Source organism: Candoia aspera, chromosome 7 (genome assembly GCF_035149785.1).
Source record: "Candoia aspera isolate rCanAsp1 chromosome 7, rCanAsp1.hap2, whole genome shotgun sequence".
Classification (NCBI taxonomy): Eukaryota; Metazoa; Chordata; class Lepidosauria; order Squamata; family Boidae; genus Candoia; species Candoia aspera.
Window position 1 is genome coordinate 82,271,528 of NC_086159.1, and position 21,050 is coordinate 82,292,577.

The following is a 21,050-nucleotide window of genomic DNA, read 5'->3' on the forward strand; positions in this document are numbered from 1 at the left end:
GCTACTTGGGGAAATGAAGGTGTATCCATAACTATTTGAGCTGCTGCATTCTGGACCAGCTGCAACTTTTCTGAGCAGTCTTTAAGGGCAGCCCCACAGAGAGCACATTGTAATAGTATACAGTATGTCTCCCTTCCACCCCTTAGCAAGTCTGGTTCAAACAGGGTTTCCTTAGAAGCATGAACAGAAGAAGATTTTCTAGTCCCATTAAGCTATGGAGTATGACAAATCTTAATATCTCATTTGCATTTAATAATAATAATAATAATAATAATAATAATAATAGTAATAACCATTTGATCAGTGGCTGCAGCAAAATTTCACAAACTGACTATGAGCAGCGTCATGACTGAGCCGACAAAATTATTCACTGGAAACTTTACCAGGGGTTTGGATTTGAATGTAGTGAGAACCACTGGGACCATCAAGTTTTGGAAAATGAGTGGGTTAGATCTTACGGGACTTTACAATCCAAACAGCACAAGGCACCTTGTTTATAACATGCCTGATATAACAGTCATTGAAAAGAAGAAACTCTGGTTCACCGATGCTGCTATACCAGGTGACACTAGGATTGAGGAAAAGCATTAGAAAAAAATCATGAAATACCAGGACTTGCAGACCGAAGTTGAATGTCTATGGAAAAAGAAATCCGCTGTTACACTAATTGTGACTGGAATCCTTGGAGGAATACCTAAAGGACCTCCTTGATATTGGGAAATTTTGAATCTATCGGACCTGAACGCCCTAATTTTACAAAAAAGTCACCTTGCCTGGAACTGCCTATATCCTCAGACGCCTCCTTAATAATTCTTAGGTCCTTGATTAGGACTTGAATTACTAAGTTTCCACCAGTCTTCGACTCTGAATCTAATTGTAGATTACCACTAACAACAACAACAACATGTTGATTATCCATTAGGCCATATCAGAATACAAAATACAGAACATTAATAAGATGATTACGTGTTACAAAATAGAGTAAAAGGCAGAAATAAAAGGAGATGCAGATCATATTTCTGTGACAGCTCTACAATTTACCCCAATCAGATCCACACATGCAGATCTTAATTGACCTGTTTTGTTCAGATGAAAGGCTGTGTTATATGTAATATTTGGATTTCGACCACACATGAAATATGTTATTTTAATACAAGGATCCCAACAGGTTGTTTGTCTAAATGTGTGATCCAAGACACTGATCTGTCTTTCCCATACAGTTGACGGTCAAATAATATGTGCACTACGGGATGTTTTCTATCTCTGGAGCTCCAAAAATACAAGTACTTTCATTGTAAGGAACCTGGTTAAACCTCCCATATTTAACATTGTGTCCACATTTGCATTCAAATATTTGATAGAAAGAATGTAATCCTATATACCCAAGAAGAAAAAACAGGAGTCATCAACAACACAAAATGCGAGGATTGTAACAGCCACTGTGTAGGACAGACAGGCAGAAGACTAGCAATGCACATCCACAAACACCAACTGGCAGTCAGAAGACACGGTGAGAACTCCTTAATCTCACCACACGTGGAAAGACTCAACCACAGTTTCACCTGGGAAACGGTGAGCATCCTAGACCAAGTCCAAAAACGCCAGAGAATTCCTGGAAGCCTGGCACTCAGACAAAGCAGCCATCAACAGACACATAGAGGTAAATCACTTTTACAGACCATTCAAAAGGGACAAGAAAAAAGCTAAGAAGGAAACAAAAAGACTAGAACACACCCTCTCCAGCAGCCAACACCCAGAGAAGCAGGGATTAACACCAGACGAACAACCAAGCAGAGAACAATGCCCCAATCAAGGAACCACCAAGGAGAAAACCAGACCCCCACCAACACTGGCAGGGCGAGCTACTGCGTGCAAACAGGGAGCAGACCCCACACCCACTAGTACTGATGATGTTTCCCAGTTGGGTAATGAAATGTCTGCCAGCCACAACCAAGCTCAGAGAGCACCAAGGACTCCATACCTGAAGAACATTTTAGCTTATACAAGGTATGTCCATATGACACTACCAAACGTAAATCAAATAAGGAAGCAGAAATTTGGGGGATGTTTTAGAACTTCCCAAAATGTTTCAATTCATTTGTTCTACCTAGGAAACCATCATTACTGCACTTCTCCCTGCGCTTCATTCAACATTTTATTCAATCTCTGGCCCTTGTTCTCTTCTCCACCCCTTTAATTGCTTATTCTCTCATTCTTTTATTCCTGCTTTACTGCACCCTTCTTGCTAACATTTTGTTAATTCATCCCACTTCTCATTAGCTTTCAAGTTTTTCACACTCAAGGAAAAATGTCCTTATTGCATGCCCAGCACTGAATATTAGCATCCTGCAGACTAAACATTCTTGTTTGTCAAAGACCGAAAACAAGCAAGCAAAAATAATGTTACACTTAACCAAAGAGTATACATGCAAAGAATACATTAAAACCATAGAGGGAAAAGCCCATTCCATGCTGCAGAGACATCTTCATCAAATACTGTAAGTTAAATAAAAGGGTGATGAAGGTTTTGAGCATCCGTTGGGAAAACTGTTTTGAGACATATCTCGAAGATGGTTCTCAGAGACATGCATGTGTATAAAGTCTGAACCGCTTCTACTGCTAAGCCCCAGATTTGTGATGAGGACATTTTTACAACTCTTGGGGTTAGTGCCCTGGGCGGAAGGTTAAGATTAGGTAGCCATGTCTTTGCAGGGAAGGAGATGACAGCTGAGAAGTAGAAGGAGATCCTTCAAGATCAATTGAAATCCGTAGGTGAGGAACAAAGCCAGCAAAACCAACCAGACTGTATGTCCCAGGAGAAAGAACTCTCTCTCTTTTCCCACTCAAACAACATAAAAAAAGGTTTCCCCACATTCTTCCAAGGTCCACCTTGTGAGGAAGTCCTTGTAAGGAAAGTACAGCTGGTTCACACCCCACAGACTCTGTAGTCTGTTTCATCCCAGCTTCCTAAGTAAAACAGAACTGTCTGAGAACACACAGTTCAGACATACAAACCACATCAAGATGAATGTATCTAGCCTCTTTAGCTTTCCCTGGTTTACATTAAAAGATTTTTAGAAGACGGTTCTTTGTAACCTAAAAAGCCACTAGCAAAATACTCAGAACCGCCGTAATTCTTCACTCGAGCATTCAAGTTATGGACGGGTCAGACTGAGATCTTCCGAGATTTTTACAGCAGATCAGTGCTGCAATGGCCAGATCTTCAATTATCAATATTTTTTGAAAATTTCAACAATATATGTACAGAATGGTAGCTTCTCTTACAGCAACCCACTGAATACAAGCAAGATTGCAGCACTGAAAGACTTCATCTCATACAACTGTTATCCCAAAAGTTCAGCAAAAGTATCGTCCGCAGCTTGTCTTATTTCCAGTCCTGTTTCTAGCATTCTCCAGATGAAAACTAGAAAGCTCAGATTTATTTATTTATGTATTATTCTAGCTGCGGGTTGCTCTTACATTCCCCTTCTATAAAGGAAGTAGGAAGGGAGACTTGTAGCAGCAAAACTGGATACATATTCAACATAAATAATGAGAACGGAAGATCATGAAAACACAAGAGTTGATGGCACAGCCTGGCTGTAAGAGGAAAAGGTGTTTCAAGGGACTTCAGATGCTCAGAAAGTTCAATTCCTTGGAATACACATAACAGAAATCACGGAAAGGAGATGACTAATGCAGGACCAGCCTCAATACAGGTAGTCCTCACTTAACAACCATTCTTTAGTGATGGTTCGGACTTACGATGGTGTTGGAAAAAACTACTTGCGACCGGTCCTCACACTTACGGCTGTTGCAGTGTCCCCACGGTCACGTGATGATTTGGGCAGTTGGCAACTGGTTCGCATTTATGACCATTGGGGCGTCCCATGGTCACGTGATCGCCATTTTTTACCTTTCCAGATGGCTTCTGGCAAGCAAAATCAATGGGGAACTGCATGATTCACTTATCCGCCATGTGGTTTGCTTAACCCCCATAGTGATTCACTTAATGACTGCTGCAAAAAAATCGTAAAATTAGGTTGGATTTGCTTAATGACCATCTCACTTAGCAACTGAAATTCCAGCCCCAAATGTGGTTGTTAAGTGAGGACTACCTGCACAAGATTATATTTATTTACTCCAGTCAACTCTGCAAGCCTAAGGCCAAGACTGATCAAAACAAGAAATAGGTCCTTGTCCCAAATTGTTTACAATCTACATTTCAAATATGGAAAGGTAAACAAAATGGCTGGAGAAGATGCTGATGCTAGGGAGGGTGGAGGGCAAAAGGAAGAGGGGCCGACCAAGGGCAAGGTGGATGGATGATATTCTAGAGGTGACGGACTCGTCCCTGGGGGAGCTGGGGGTGTTGACGACCAACAGGAAGCTCTGGCATGGCCTGGTCCATGAAGTCACGAAGAGTCGGAAGCGACTGAACGAATAAAGAACACAAACAAAATGGAAGGCGATACCACCATGGAAATAAGGGGTGTCTGAGGAAATTCAGTTTCATGCATTTGCGCTTAGTTTTTATAGGCATTTACAACTCTTGACTTAAGGAAGAGAGTTGTAATTGCTTGTATAAAGTCTGAACAGCCTCTACTGCTAAGCCCTAGCTTTGTGTTGAGGACATTTTTACAACTCTTTTTTACCGCATTTGAAGAAGCAGGAAAGAAAACACATGAAAACAAACACATGATAAATCAGGGTTCTGACTCTGCATCTAGTCATGCTGGTGGTGAGCTACCGGGAAAAAATGCTGGAGCCTCTCAGCTTATTGCGGAAAATTTGCTTCTCCACAAAACACCGGATGACTTAAAACATTACACTACGTCATGATTTTGTTAACCACGATTGGATGAACAAACAGAATTTGTGGGATTTACATAACCCACTAAGCCATAACTCCATTTTTTAAAACAACAATGGCTGGAGCAACACAATATTCTAAGCTGAACCCACATTTCACAAAGCAATCTGAGAACCCGGTCAAGTCCACGGACTGCAGGGTCCCACACCTCCAATGCTCCTCAAATATTGTCTTGCACAGAAGTAATAAACAGCACCCAATTCAACTGAGCACTTCAAGACTGCAATTTTATGAATGCTTACCGAAGAGTAACCACCATCCAATATAGTGGGATTTATTTCTAAATAAATATACACAGAACAGCCTTGTTCAAATCATATCTATGTGTCATGAGTGCCGTTGAGCTAAAGTCATCAGCGCAATGGCACACATGACAATGACAAGGAAATAGGTGAAGGGGTACAAGTTAAGTGGCCATCAACCTACAACGACTAACGGCCAACAAACAATAGCCAAATGAATCACGGAGCCACCCAAACCATCAGCGGCAATACAACGGGGATCGCCCAGCTGAAAGCAATCAGCAGAGGAATGGAAACCTGATGATGGGCGATCCCGGAAACCCTCACCCACCGGCAGGGCAACGCATGGGACAAAAGGGGGGTGACGTGACCGTGAGCGAGGGGGCGCTGACCGGCGCGGGGTATTTAAACCCCGCACCGGCGCGCTCCTGTCACTCTCAGCTTTTTTCTACCAACGCTGTACCTGCCCTGCAATAAACCAGAGCCTGATTCGCAAACCAGTGTCTGAACGTTATTCAGAGATAGGCAGCGCATGACATAAAGCTGAGAGTCATAAACTCAGCCTCGCCGAGCCCCACCGGACGACAACGAGCCGCGGGAGGAGTAGACGGCGAGAAGACCAGCAAGATGAGGCCGGAACGGCGCGGGCAAGGAGGGCGAGCCGCGCGGCAAGAGACAGAGGAGAACCGACCAAGGCCAGAGGCACCGCGGACTCCCGGAGCCATGGACGCCCACCCCACCCGACCCGAGCCTCAGCTCCAACCCCAAGGGGAGATGGCGACGGAGGCAACCCGACCCCCGAGGACGCGCCAACGGAACCGGCCCCAGCGGCGGCGCGGGCTGTGGACGAGGAGGCACGAGCTGAACTCGCGGCCATGCGGGCTCGGCTGACGGAACTCCGGAGGGAGCAGCACGACTTCCGAAACCAGCGGAGGACCCCGCGCCCCACATCGCACCCCAGCAACGGGCGTGGAGCGACAGCCCCACGGCGCTCAACACGGAGGAGGACGACGGAGACACCCATCAGACGGCGGAGGAAGCGGACCCGCGGCAGAGGGACGATGAACCCCGCCGGCAACCCACCCCCGAGGACGCGCCAACGGAACCGGCCCCAGCGGCGGCGCGGGCTGTGGACGAGGAGGCACGAGCTGAACTCGCGGCCATGCGGGCTCAGCTGACGGAACTCCGGACCATGCTCCAGGCGCTTATGCCCCCCGCGCCACCCAACGACGTCCCCGCACAAGCCCACACCCCGAGCGAAGCATCGAACCCACACGGGCCAGCGGAGGGCCAGCAGACGGCACAGGCGGCCGACACCACACCCCGAGAAGCGAGAGGCGGGGCCGCACAAAACGCCCGGGCCCCAAAGGACTTCCCCATCTTCTTCGATGGGACCCCCACAAAACTCTCGTTTTTTGTGACCAACGCTAGGGAGTTCATGGGGAGGCACGGACACTCCTATGACTCCGAGGCCGACAAGATCGCCGCCGTGGCGATCAAACTCCAAGACAGGGCGGCGGACTGGTACGTCCAACTGTACGAGTCCAGCTCCCCCGCCCTCGCCACCTTCCCTGCTTTCATCAAAGAGATGAAAAACTACTTCGAAGACCCCCTAGCCAAAGTACGGGCGAAAAGCGCACTCCAAAGACTTAAACAGGGCACCCGCACGGTCCCTGACTACGCCCTGGAGTTCAAAGCCCTCGCGGGGAAGGTCAGCGACTGGTCCGAGACCACCCTGCTGGAAATCTTCAAAAGGGGGCTCAACCGCGACGTTCTCCAATGGGCCCTCTACCGCGACGACCCAGAAACGTTACACGGGTGGATCCACCTCGCGGGGAAAGCCGAACACGCGCACCGCACCTTCCTCATGACAACCACGGAAGACACAAACGATGCCGGGAAAAAGGTACCCGCACCACACGGGGGGATGGCCGGCCCCATATACCCTAAAAAGAAGTTCAACCGGGAGCCCTGCGGGAGGTGTGGCAAATTAGGGCACAAGACGGCGGATTGCTTCGCCAACCGACCGCCGACCAGCGCGCCCAAGCCCACCCCGAAAATTAGCCCCAAACCACCCAACCCGGGGCCGCCGCCTCACCGCCGAATGACCGTGGCCACAGCGACACCGAAAGAGGGCTGGGACGCTTACTGGGGGGAAGAGGACAATACCGACCCCGACCAGCCGGCGGGAAATGCTCCCCGCCTGCCCTGAGACGCGTGGCGAGGCAGGCGGTGGGACAGCAACGCGGACCACCTCAACGAAACGACAAAAGCTCCGTAATATTGGCAGCAATTCAACTCTCTACCGGCAACGGAGCCACCACGGCCGCGGCACTAGTGGACTCGGGGTGCTCAAAAAACCTCATCCACCCCGACCTAGTCGCCAAACTCGACCTCCGCTGCTTCCCCCTCCCCACGCCGCTGGCATTCCACCAGCTGGACGGCTCTACAGCGGGAGGGAAACCAGCCACGCTACAAACCGAGCCGGTCACCCTGCAAATGGGCACTCACACTGAGCGCACATCGTTCGTAGTCACGCACATCGGACGGCCCATTGCAGTCCTGGGGATGCCATGGCTCGCGACAAACAACCCGCGGATCAACTGGGCGACCCGCACCTTCACGTTCGGCGACGGCGAGTATCGAGCACCAGTTCCAGCCGGCAAAAGCAACCCCACGGTAGGACGAGCGGAGGCGACCACACAAGACAACGCCGCTAACACAGCAGACCTACCAGAACAATACGCCGACTTCTCCGAGGTCTTCGGAGAGGCAGAGGCTGACCAACTACCCCCCCACCGCAAGACGGATTGCCGGATCGACCTACTGCCCGACGTCCCCTTACCTCGACCAAAAATCTATTCGATGACCCCGAAGGAGATGGCAACCCTCCGGGAGTTCATCGATAAAAACCTAGACAGGGGATTCATAGAGCCAGCATGCTCACCGGTCGGAGCCCCCGTCTTATTCCGGGAGAAGAAAGACGGGACCCTACGGCTCTGCACCGACTACCGGGGCCTAAACGCGGCTTCCCTGTCCAACAAATACCCCTTACCCCTGGTGAAGGACATGCTCGCCCACCTGTCCACGGGCAAAGTCTTTTCCAAATTGGACCTTCGCGAGGCGTACTATCGCATCCGAATCAGGGAGGGGGACGAATGGAAGACGGCCTTTAACTGCCCCCTAGGCGCTTTCCAGTACAAGGTACTGCCCTTCGGACTCGCGGGGGCCCCTGGGGTGTTCATGCAGCTCATCAATGAGGTACTGCATGAACACCTGTTTAAAGGGGTCCTGGTCTACATCGACGACGTCCTTATTTACACAAAAACACACGAGGAACACGTAACCTTAGTCAGGCAAGTCCTCGACAAGCTCAGAAGGGCGCAGCTCTATGCGAAGCCTACAAAGTGCGAGTTTCACAAAGAGCGCCTAGACTATTTGGGGTATCGAATCTCCGGGGACGGCATCGAAATGGACCCCGCAAAAGTCGAAGCGGTGCTAAACTGGGAGCGGCCCCGCAACAGACGGCAACTACAGAGCTTCCTGGGATTCGCGAATTTCTACAGGTCATTCGCCCGGGGGTTCGCTGAGATAGCCCTCCCCTTAACGGACCTCCTCAAAACCAAAGGGGTGGGGGACACCCGACGCGCCAAGAACCCAGACACAGTGCTGAATTGGACTCCCGCGTGCCAGACCGCATTCGACAAGCTGAAAGCGCTGTTCACTACGGAGCCAATCCTCGCGCACCCGGACCCAGAACGGCCGTTCGTGGTCCAAGCCGACGCCTCAGACTTCTCCCTGGGAGCCATCCTGCTACAGAAAGACTCCACGGGGCTCCTGAAACCATGCGCCTACCTGTCAAGGAAGTTCTCCGAGACAGAGAGGCGATGGCAAGTCTGGGAGAAAGAAGCCTTCGCGGTGAAATCGGCACTAGAGACATGGCGACACCTACTCGAGGGAGCCACCCAACCATTCGAGGTCTGGACGGACCACCGGAACCTCGAGGCCCTACGAACGCCCAGACGCCTTAGCCCAAAACAGGTCCGATGGGCCCAATTCTTCAGCCGCTTTGATTTCCAGCTGAAGTTCATGCCGGGCAAGAAGAACTTCCTGGCCGACGCCCTCTCCCGACTGCCCCAAGACGAAGAGCCCGCCCCAGACACCATTGGGACGGTCCTATCCGCCTCGCAACTGGGGATGGCCGTGACCACCCGAAGCGGCGCACGGAGGCAGCTCGACGCTACGGCGCAGCCGACGGCGGGACAACCGGCGACGGAAAGAAGCCAACCGCAACTACCAGGGGGAATGCGCACGGATCTCGCCGCCGCCCTCAAAACCGACCCCTGGTTCCTGGCGAACCCCGACAAGGTAACGATGGCGCAAGACCTGGCATGGGGGGAAGGCAGAATCTACGTCCCGGACTCGCAACGCCAGGCGATCTTGCATAGGTCACACGACGCCAAGCAAGCGGGACACTTTGGGTTCCTCAAGACCCTACACCTAACACGGCGCCAATTCTGGTGGCCCGCGCTCAGGCGAGACGTAAAAACCTACGTGGCGTCCTGCCCAACGTGCGCTAGGGCCAAACGGGCACCAGGCAAACCCGCGGGGCTATTGCAACGGGTGGCAGAACCCTCCCGCCCATGGGAGGAAATCTCTATGGATTTTATAGTGGACCTCCCACCCAGCCAGAAGAAAACGGCCATTTGGGTGGTGAAGGACTACTTCTCAAAGCAGGCCCACTTCATCCCCTGCACGTCGGTCCCATCCTCACAACAGCTAGCCAAACTCTTCCTCATCCACGTGTACAGGCTACACGGATGTCCCGCACGTGTGGTGACCGACAGGGGCACACAGTTCACCTCCAAATTCTGGCGGGCCTTCCTGAAGCTGACGGGGACCCAACAGGCCCTATCTACGGCTTGGCATCCTCAGACGGACGGAGCCACTGAGGTTCTTAATGCCACCTTAGAACAATTTATACGATCATATACGAACTACCACCAAGACGACTGGGCTGAACTGCTCCCGTTCGCCGAAGTCGCATACAACAACGCCGTCCACACGAGCACGGGGAAAACTCCGTTCGAAGTAGTCTCGGGGCGCGACTTCGTCCCCATACCGGAGCTACCTCAACCCCCGGAACCCCAGGTGGACGCCAGCGACTGGGGACGGAAGATCGCGGAAGCATGGCCAGTAATCACGGCGGCGCTGAAGGAGGCACAGGCTGCTTACAAAGAGCAGGCCGACAAGCACCGGCGCCAACAACCGACGTTCCAGGCGGGGGATATGGCCTATCTATCCACCAAGTTCCTAAAGTCAACCCAACCCTCGAAAAAACTGGGGCCTAAGTACATCGGGCCGTTCCGAGTCACGCAAATAGTGAACCCGGTAGCAATACGCCTGGACCTGCCACACAACCTCCGGAGACTCCACCCGGTGTTCCACACCAGCCTCCTAAAACCGGCAACCACCTCCCGATGGCACCCAAGCACGCCACAGCCCGCACCGCTAATGATCGACGGGCAACACCACTTCGAGATAAGGGACATCCTCGACTCCCGCAAGCAACGAGGAACTCTACACTATCTGGTCAGGTGGAAACACTTCCCCCACCCGGAATGGGTGGCGGCGCACAACGTTAACGCGCCTGACCTGACCAGAGCATTTCACCGGGCATACCCCGACAAACCGCAACCAAGGTCAGCAAAACCAAACCCCCCCCCGCAGGCCCCCCCCGCCTCCCGTGCCCCAAGGGAAAGGGCCCCCCCCAAGCCCGCGACTTGGGTGGACCTTCCCCCCCCCGGGACTCACTCCCCCCGCCCCGGGCCCACGGGGTGGTGACAAACGATCGCCAGCACCCTCCCCCCGCCCCCCCGGCCGCGGGGGAGTGGCAAGCAAGTCAACAGGGCAACCTGGGGGCAACGCCCAGGAGACACAACAAAGGCGACGCACTCTAAATAAGAAAAGAAGGGCCCTACCTGGAGCTGAGAAGCACCCGACCAGCCACGCCTCTCGCCTCGCCGAACTGAGCCAAACAAACAGGGTGTGGTTGGAGCATGCGCACGCCAGGTCAGAACCCGAGCATGCGCACCATGGACACACCCTGGGAAGGCACGTGGTAGAGGGAGGAGCAAAGGGAGGGGCGACAACTACTCCGGCGGGAACTTTGAAAAAAAAAAAAAAAAAATGTGGCGTTTTGACAGCTCCACGGGGAAAACCCAGAAAACCGGGGGAGAACACTATTCGAAAAGGGGGCAGTATGTCATGAGTGCCGTTGAGCTAAAGTCATCAGCGCAATGGCACACATGACAATGACAAGGAAATAGGTGAAGGGGTACAAGTTAAGTGGCCATCAACCTACAACGACTAACGGCCAACAAACAATAGCCAAATGAATCACGGAGCCACCCAAACCATCAGCGGCAATACAACGGGGATCGCCCAGCTGAAAGCAATCAGCAGAGGAATGGAAACCTGATGATGGGCGATCCCGGAAACCCTCACCCACCGGCAGGGCAACGCATGGGACAAAAGGGGGGTGACGTGACCGTGAGCGAGGGGGCGCTGACCGGCGCGGGGTATTTAAACCCCGCACCGGCGCGCTCCTGTCACTCTCAGCTTTTTTCTACCAACGCTGTACCTGCCCTGCAAATAAACCAGAGCCTGATTCGCAAACCAGTGTCTGAACGTTATTCAGAGATAGGCAGCGCATGACACTATGTCACAACCAGCAGAATTAGGATGCCAAGGTGATAGAAATATGTCATGCAGGGGTTGTAGAGGGACTCATGTTCATTAGGTAACCCTTTATGAACTTGGTGCACCCCAAATCTGTTGGATCACACGGTCATCACCACCAGCCAGTTTACTGCTTAAGAGATGATGTAAGATGTAGTCCAATATGTTGGGGATGTCAGGTTGGCCAAGGTGGCAACTAGTAAATTATTTATAATGAATGCTTTTATGGCCCTTTGGTTTTGGGACTTTAAGCAGCTTGCATCCTTATTTAAGGAATAAGATGGTTTGAACTGGGCAGAGAGATATGCAGGACCTGTTAAATCAACACCCTGAGGGTAAGATAAGCATGCTTTATATAGATCTAATATCTGCTTTTTGTGAGGCATGTAATACTTTGAAATGTCCAAGAAACCACACTTTCACCAAAACAAACAGGGTCAACACTTGAGACAACTCAACTGCTAGGTTTACAACAACCCACATCACTGTGAAGTTTATTAAAAGGCAAGAGCTGGCATGAGACGCTTCTGATGAAATGCACTGCAGCTCATGAAAACTTTTGCCTTTCAATAAAATGTGTTAGTCAGAAACTCCTCCTGGCTTAGACTAACGTGGCTGTCCTCCTACAACGACCGCTGTAAAGCGTTAACCTCTAAGATGACACAAGACTGCTGGTTTGATGCAGCAGAACTGTTATTATATTAAACAACTCATTCAGAAATACTTTCAACTGAAGCATAAGAACTATGAGAAACAAATCCATTTCAACCATGGCCACGATACTTAATTTGCAAAGACCAGATTCACAGATTGTACTGAGCCATAATACATTTGTTTGTGGCTCAGTGTTGCATGCAACCCTATTCATTATGGTCCAATCCACAAAACACAGGTTAAAAACTGCTTGTGGAGAGAACTCCACAATGCCTAAAAAATTCCCACTTGACTACTGTGTGGTATCAGCAAGTGGCTGTTAGTGGCATTTCTGCATTATTCACATTCTTGGCTGCATCTTCCCCCAACAAGCCTCTTGATCAATCCTAATTCTACTATCTAAAAGAGGAAATGCAAAGCATAGGAACGTTTCTGCAAAAAAACTTCTGCTCAGAAGTCAATCCTCAGAAGGGAAAATCAAGAGACAAGAGAGAGATTCCTTTAAGTGGTAATGACTGTTACTTTTGCATAATTTTTAAATGTAATAAAGTTGGGATTTATGAGACTGTATTCCTCATGAGCAATAAAATGAAGATTCAACATTACAAAAGAACATAAACAGTCTCCCCAGACAGCCTCTCAGAAGCTTATCCTTTCTATTTAATCAAGGCTATTTTTATTACCCCACGATATGATTATGTTAACTCTACAAATTTATCTGAGCCTGCCTGTTAGGTGAAGCTATGTAAGCAAACAGCAGCTCATCCTCTCAACCTGAAGCTGCAAATTCTTGTTGTTGTTGTTGTTGTTGTTGCATAAGTTTACACGTAGATTCCAGGCATCACTGTAAGGTTTAAGAAGGCGAAGGTGAAGGTCCCCTGTGCCAGCACCGGGTCACGTCTGACCCTTTGGGGGGATGCTGCTTTTGCGACGTTTTCTCGGCAGACTATAGAGCGGGGTGGTTTGCCATTGCCTTCCCCAGCTGTCACCTTCCCCAGCAAGCCGGGTGCTCGTTTTCCCGACCTCAGAAGGATGGGGGGCTGAGTCGACCTGAGCCGGCTGCCCGAGAGAGAATCCGGCTTCCGCTGGGACCGAACTCAGGTCGCAGGGAGAGTTTCGGTTGCAGAACTGCCGCCTGCCCCTCTGTGCCACACGAGGCTCTAAGAATAAAATACCCAAATCCTTCTAGGTTAACTCACTGTTTTCTTGAACTAGATCACATTCACACTTCATTTCAAATGTGGTCTTCCCGGAGCACGCACAAGTCTTTTACAGCTACCTCGCTTTACTGATCTGCTACATTTTAAGAGTTTTCCCTCACACGGTTAGAGGAAAACAGCCTGGTATCAGATTTAGCCGTCACCAAATTGAGAGACAGATGGAAACCGGACCTCCTGCCCACAAGAGAGAGGACCAGCCAGCCCTTTTCACAGCACAGGAAGGAGAAAGAGATACAAAAATGGAACCCCGAGCTTACTAGATAAAGGACGCATTCCTGATACCCGGTGGCTGCAGGATATTTTTTCATAATAGCATCTTGGCCATTCTGTGGTAAAATTACTATATAAAATTCCTATCAAGAAGTTGGATCATTGTGTGCCTGTTAATGTTTCCAGTCTAGCCTGCTAGGGAGAAGTCACATACAATCCAGAAGGAAACTGGAGGGATTCCGTGGGAAACCTTATGAGCTTCTCTCCAACAACACTCAAAGGATGCCTTTTCAAGGAATTCAAGGGTCAATACAAAGGCCTTGGTTTGAATAAGTGCTTCCTTTCAAGTAAAGAAAATCTGTATATGGAAGTGGTTTCACTATTTTGTGTCTGAATCAACAGGTCCTGATGTAATTCAGGGACATTCTCTTCACTAAAATGCATAGATCCAATTTATCTAGGGTTTCATGTAAACAAGTCTCAGAAATGGGAACCAAGAATTTCGCATGATACTCTAAACTCTTTAGCCAAGGTTTTTCTTCTCTGCACACCCCTGACTTCTAAGTCTAAATGGATGACAACTGGTGGCATTTTTGTTAACTGACGGAGAAAAGATTTTACAATATGCCACTGAAACCCACTTCCCTAACATTTAAGCACCAGAGAGAACCAAGTTATTCTCCTAAAGAAGTGTTTTTCAACCTTAGCAACTTTAAGATCTGTGGACTTCAACTCCCATAATTCTGGCTGGTGAATTCTGGGAGTTGAAATCCACACATCTGAAAGTTGACAAATATGAAAAGCACTATCCTAAAGTTTCAAATGAATGGCACGTTTTCCTACTTTAGTTATTTTGCTTTGAGTAGAATAGTAATTCCGTCTTTATGTTACTGCTCTTTCGTTGAAGTTATATTGTTGGCTCCTAACTGTTGTTTACCTCCTCCTGATTTTTTGAACCTGAAAATCAGAATATATATTTTTTAAAGAAAATACAATTGCAGAAAGTGATTTAGCAGATGCATACTTTGCCTTTCCATTAAAACCCTTACAGCAGTACTAAACTCAAACAAAAACAAAAATTGAGTTTTCTCTGTGTAAACTGATTATATTTTTACTGTTGATATTTATCACAGCTGCCATATTATAATTGGTTTCTAATTGTTTGCCCTTAATAATGTTTTTTAAAAATGACGTGGCATGCGGTAGAAAGAAAACCGAAGTGACATTACCAAGCAAAAGTTGAAGAAAATGTTCATCCTCTTTCTCTTCTAAGCAACTTCTTACATGGTTTTGCCTCAAGAATGAAGCCTAACTCTCCTTCTTCATAGCCACAAGCCCCCACTCCTTGTACAGCATCTACCTCTGAGGCACAGTTATACAAAACGCCCTTTGTTTCTTCCAGTCCTTGCCTGGCATCATGGCTCCACTGCTCATAGGAAAAATGCTTTACAAGGATGATTTATGAGTTGTTGGTGGCCTCTGAATACTCTGCATGAGCAACATTTGGACGAAGAGGAAAAAAGGTAAAGATGGCAAACGGTCCCAAGCTGGCTTGCGCATTCCAGCTGCGAAACTTCCCATATTTCACTTCCTACAGAAACTTCTCAGAATGACATAACAGCCCTGAATAGATTGCAAAAAGGAGGAGGAGGAATTATCTAATTACTCTGAATTGTTGCAGGACTTTTTAAAGAGCAGTAGGAAAATTATTTTTCTGCTATGTTCTATTGGACTATTAAAAAAAAGTATCTTAACCTTTAATTTTCTTAAGTCATTCAAAACTATGAATGGGATATACGTGTCTTTGAACAAACACATATTGAGCAGGCAAGACAGAAAGACCTAGGCTGGCTTTCTGATGATTGGAAATCCCAGGTTTGTTGCTGAACAGCATATGAAACAGAAAAAAACACTGGCTTTTAAAGAAAAAAAAATTGCCTTTACACTACCAACTTTAAGGAGCATCCTCTACTTCATTTATATATCACCTAGCAAGTATAAAGCTGGATCTCGCGCCTGCTCCCATATCAGTAACCCCGTTTCGCCCTAGTATTTATGCAAAGGAGAACCAAGGAACTTTTCTTGAGGCATCAGGGAGGCTAACAGCGTTTTTCCCAAACTTAGCCCACGTCATGAGATGCCATAACAACAAACTTGTTAAGTCTCTCAGGAGATGCAAATTGTTTTGCCAACAGAATGAGTCTCCCAAAATTTACAAGGAGCACTAAAGAATGAAGCTTTGGACAAGACGCACTGAAACCCGCTGTGCTCTCCTTCAAGTAAACACATACAAAATCAGGCTGTTAGGCTAGGCCATTTTAGTGGCCCAGTATTCCTCCACATAATGCTTGAACCAGGAATCCTTCCCTAGCCAGACTGAGCATCACCCAGAGAGATGGCACAATGAATCACTAATAGCTGGTTCACATTTTCCCAGCAAGCCTCATACACAATGGAAAACTGAAGCCAGATCTCTCCAGTCCAGGGTTCCTCAACCAGGGTTCCGTGGCACCCCAGGGTTACGAGAGAGGCCACTAGGGGTTCCCTGGGAGATCACGATTTTTAAAAATTATTTCAAATTCAGGCAACTTCACATTACAGAGTTAAGTTTCCTTCTTTATTTTTAGTTTAAGAACACTGTTAATGCACATATACAGGCCTACACAGGAAACAAATATATTAATTTTGTAAACTTCTGGCCTCTATTGGAGCCCGAATGTGCAGGGGTTCCCCAAGGCCTGAAAAACATTTCAAGGGGTCCTCCAGGGTCAAGAGGTTGAGAAAGGCAGCCCCAGTCTCATAGAAGTACTGTAACCACTCTACTACACTGGCTGTTTATGAATCAATACACCAATTTAGCAATTAGAAGATAGAAATAATCCCTGTGCAACACTATGGGTTGAAAGGGAAAAGGTACTTCAGAGCATGTGTGGATACCCACAGAGCACCCACTCTTTTCCTAGGCTCGTCCTGCAGCTGAGGAGGGCGGCTGTGCACTCCCAGAAAAACCCAGGCTGCTTCAAGGAACTCCACAGCATCTTCTCCCCTTTGAATCCAAATCACCAAAGAGGCCACACACCTGTGCAACGTATCACATACACCGCTGGCAACAAATTGTATTGCTGGAGGAGGATGCTTCACATGTATTCCACATAAGGTAAGGCTCTGCCAAATTTATATCACCTGGTAATGAGCTGCTGGGGGTAGATGGCTCCCCATCCTACGACAGCCAAATATACACACTATTTGGCTTCTCCGCCAATGCTCTCAACAGCGTCAGCAGTAGTGCCTGCTTCTCAGCAAGAGAAGAAAATGACATTTTCATTAATCTAAAGCACTGTTTCTCAACCTTGGCAGCTTGAAGATGTGTGGACTTCAACTCCCAGAATTCCCCAGCCAGCCATGCTGGCTGGGGAATTCCGGGAGTTGAAGTCCACACATCTTCAAGCTGCCAAGGTTGAGAAGCATTGATCTAAAGGGCCGAGCTTTGTCACTATTATTTCAAGGGCATACAAAACACACTTTACCATCACAACCCAAGTTCTCTTCTTCCTTAGCTCACAGCCAGTTCCAACCAAAGACACGGAATACAACTCTCCAGGCCCAGAACTAAACTCACTACCCATTTTTAGACTGGACATCCTCATGACCTTCTCTTCTTCTCAAGTCCAACCAACAGCTGAGGCGGCTTAAAGTCATCTTTAGGGGTTCCAAACAACATTCTCCCACTTCTGCGGACAAAGGTCTTTGCCATGGACATGATCCATGATCATGGTCCATGATGAAGCATGGACATGCTTCACCAATGAGGTAGTTGGTAACGCAGCAAGGGGTGAGGTCTGCCCAGTTTCTTTTGCCCACCTTATGCTGCTGTGGGCACGCTCTATCTCTGGCTTCCCTAGTGACATTGCCTGTATAAAGCCCGACTGATGCTTTCCATGATGTTTTTAGGGCTACCATGGGCTCCTTGAAAAGGAACGCCTTTGAAAGAGGATAAACCTGTGCGTATAGAAACAGGTCTTGAGAAAACCTAAATCCCATGTTGCACGGAAGGTCAACTGAAACCATCCCAATGTTGGTTCTGCCAGCTGTGCATGGCCGGTCCTGTCCCCATCATGCACATTACCGAGTTTCCACAGCTTCTGCTAAAAAGGATGCAAGAGATGGTGGGAAAGTAACAGGAGGAAAGGTAGACCTAACAACAACAGGTAGGAGACAGTTTAGCACAGGTTTAGCACTCTTCCAGAAAAGCACCAGAACCCTGTTCAGAAGTAACTTGACCGAGAAGTCACAGGCACACAGCAGTTCTGTGCTGTGACCTGCTAGCTGGGATGCTTGATTGTTACCCATCCAAGGACCCCCACCCCCACGTAACACTGCTTGCTTTCCCCACCAGCAGGCAACACTTATCAGGAGGGAAGATGAAGCCAAGGAAAACCATCAACCATTTCCTTGACCTTGTTCCGCATTAAAACAGGAAGCACAGCACCCATTTTTGGCTCCGTTTCTGAGACGCGATCAGGTTTGACCACTACCCTGCCAGTTCATGGAGATGGGGACCACACTTTAATGTGGCCATCTGGATGTACCCTAAGTGATCTCTGAAGAGATAAGGGTATTAATCCTTCTACATCCCATAGAAGTCCCTTCTGCGCCACCTTCACTAGAGTAATTTTGTGCTACGTTCTGGCCCCACTCATTTCAGAGGGTGGACCTTTACAGCGGATGTGAGGGCATGCCCCACGTGTCCTCGATGTGCTGGCATTTTTGCAAACACTGGGGGGGAGGGTCAAAAGGATATGCTATTCCACCACCTTCTTCATTCCATCATTTACCAAGATCTAGGACTGGACTGCTTTAATTTTTAATTAGGTCTACAGGAGGAGAAGGCAGCTTTTGGACAACTACGTTCATTTCAGTAAGTCCTGGACAGGAAGCCCAATTCTGCTTTCTTCTCCATGAAAGAACAGCTCTTCCATGCCACCTCCATTAATTCCAATTAAATTTCAGCAGGAAAGTTATTGGTGATTGTTCCAAATTCTATTTCTAGCATTAAAATGGGAAAAAGAAATAAAATGCAGTGTGGATTATAAACTAACCATTTTTTTCTCATAAATGGCAGAGATTTACGAAGCTTCACAGAAATATGGAAGTACACAGCTGAACGTCTAAAAAAATTTAAAGCACTTTGTTGCAGACCATGTTGAATCTTCCGCATCTGCTCTGGCTGCACCTTAATCTGATTATTTATAGCAAGACTGGATTTTTTGCAGGCGAAAAGTTCCTGCAAACGTTCCTTTCCCTCCTCTCTCTGATTAACTCTTCAAGTAGAAAATGCGATGCTCTGCCACGGATCTAAGCACGCACGGGATTTCTATAGGAAAACGGACTATCTGGCAAACACGCCTGGAACAGGAAAATATTTTCCCCATTATTACCCGCTGACTTTCTGGGACTCTCCAATCCCCATCAACCTCTGAAAGTTCATCCAAAAGAAAAGACCCCCGAAAGGGGGATTTTCAAGGCCGATACAGGCACACACAGCAAAACAAGCTGTGTTTCTTTCCTCCCATCATACTGTGAGGAAGTTCCAGCCACCGCCGGCATCCGATGCGTCCCATTCGGAACTACCAGAAGAAGCGTGGGATACCGATAAAGGGACTGAGCCACTTTGGATCAAGCCTCCTTGAGCCCACTTTCTTCCCCGGGTCAGCTGGGAGCGCGATTCCAGACGGGCCCCGAAACTACGCGTCCGTCTCTCCTGCCATCGCGGCAGCCGCTCCTCCTCGCCCCAAACGAGGGCCGGCTGCGACTCCCGATTTAAAACGCCCTGCAACGGATAAAGGCTGCACGCGTTCGGATCGCGCCGGCCAGCGGCGTTCTCGGCAGCCCCGATTTCGAGGCACTTCGGACGGCGGGCGGGGGGAGTCCGAAGCAAGCCACGGCTTCGCCCGTCGCCGCCGAAGGGAGCGCGGGGCCGGCGAGGACCTCAGCCGGGCCGGGCGTCCGACTCCCCGCGCGCCGCTGCCCGGGCAGAGGCCCCTCCGCCCCCAGCAGCCGGGCCGGGCCAGGCCGGGCGCCCCCCGCGCCCTCGCCGCGCCCCCGTGCCTCGCGCGCCGGGCGGGCGGGCGGGCGGGCGGAGGCGCTTCCTCGCGAGCGACAGGGCCGGGGACAGACCCGCGGGGAGCCCGTCCGGGCGGCGGCAGCCGCGGCAACCCCGTCAACCCGCGGAGCGGCGGGGAGGGGGGGGGCGCGGGCAGGGCAGCCGCGGCGCGCCTTTGTGTCTCTCCCGCTCCCCGCCGCGCCCGGGCGGCCCGAGCCGGCCCCGCTCACCTCTCGCCAGGGCGCACACGCCGCAGACCAGCAGGCTCCGCAGGACGGCGCCGCCCATCTTCCTCGCGCGGCCGGCCCTCACCGGCGGCGCGGCGGCGGCGGCGGAGACCCGGGGGCCGAGGACGGGGCCAGCGGCGGCCGAGGGCGGCGGCGGCGGCGGCGGCTCCTCTGCCGCCCGCTCATGCTTCCGAGGGGGCCGCGGAGGGCCGGGCGGGCGCGAGGGCGGAGGCGGCGCTGCCCGGGCGGCTACTTGGCCGCGGGCGCCCGGCGCGGGCAGGGGACGCGGCCCCGGCCCTCCATCGCCGCTGCCGCCGCCGCCGCCGCCTGCAGCCAAGGCGGGGGTCGAGGCGGCGGCCCCGCCCCGCCGCGCCGCTCGCCCGCCTTCCGCGCTCCCCGCTCCTCAGGCGGCCGCTCCCTCCCCGGCCGGCTGGGACCCCGGCGCGGCGCAGGGGCGCATCCCGCCTCCGCCCTGGCTCGGCTCCCTCCCGGCTCGCGCAGGCAGGCAGGCAGGCGCCCGCCCCGCCTCCCCCCCCGCCCCTCCGCCGCCTCGTCTCGCAGCCGCCTCCACCGACGCGCGGCGGCGGCGCCCCCCGTCCCCCCGAGAGAGGCTCCGACGGCGCGGGAGAGCTCAGGCCGCTCGCGCCGCGCCCCCTCCCGCTCCCGGGGACGCGCCTGGAGCCGCCCCTGCCGCATTCCGGAGGGACTCCTTTGCCCCCCCTCCGAAAGCGGTGACGAGGCCTCGGCTGCGTGCGCGCCGCGCTGGACCGGCCTGGCCGG

The 21,050-nt window shown here is 50.7% G+C and overlaps 1 protein-coding gene across 1 annotated transcript in view; it reads right to left on the minus strand.

Moving 5' to 3' along the window:
- The window catches only part of LRP6 (LDL receptor related protein 6), a 92,138-nt gene extending 71,576 nt beyond the window's left edge, over window positions 1-20,562 (minus strand). Inside the window, exon 1 of the mRNA XM_063308326.1 lies at window positions 20,274-20,562. Within this exon, the coding sequence (XP_063164396.1) occupies window positions 20,274-20,331 (58 nt within the window). The 5' untranslated portion in view covers window positions 20,332-20,562. The remainder of the gene's footprint in view (window positions 1-20,273) is intronic.
- Between the last annotated feature and the right edge of the window lie 488 nt (window positions 20,563-21,050).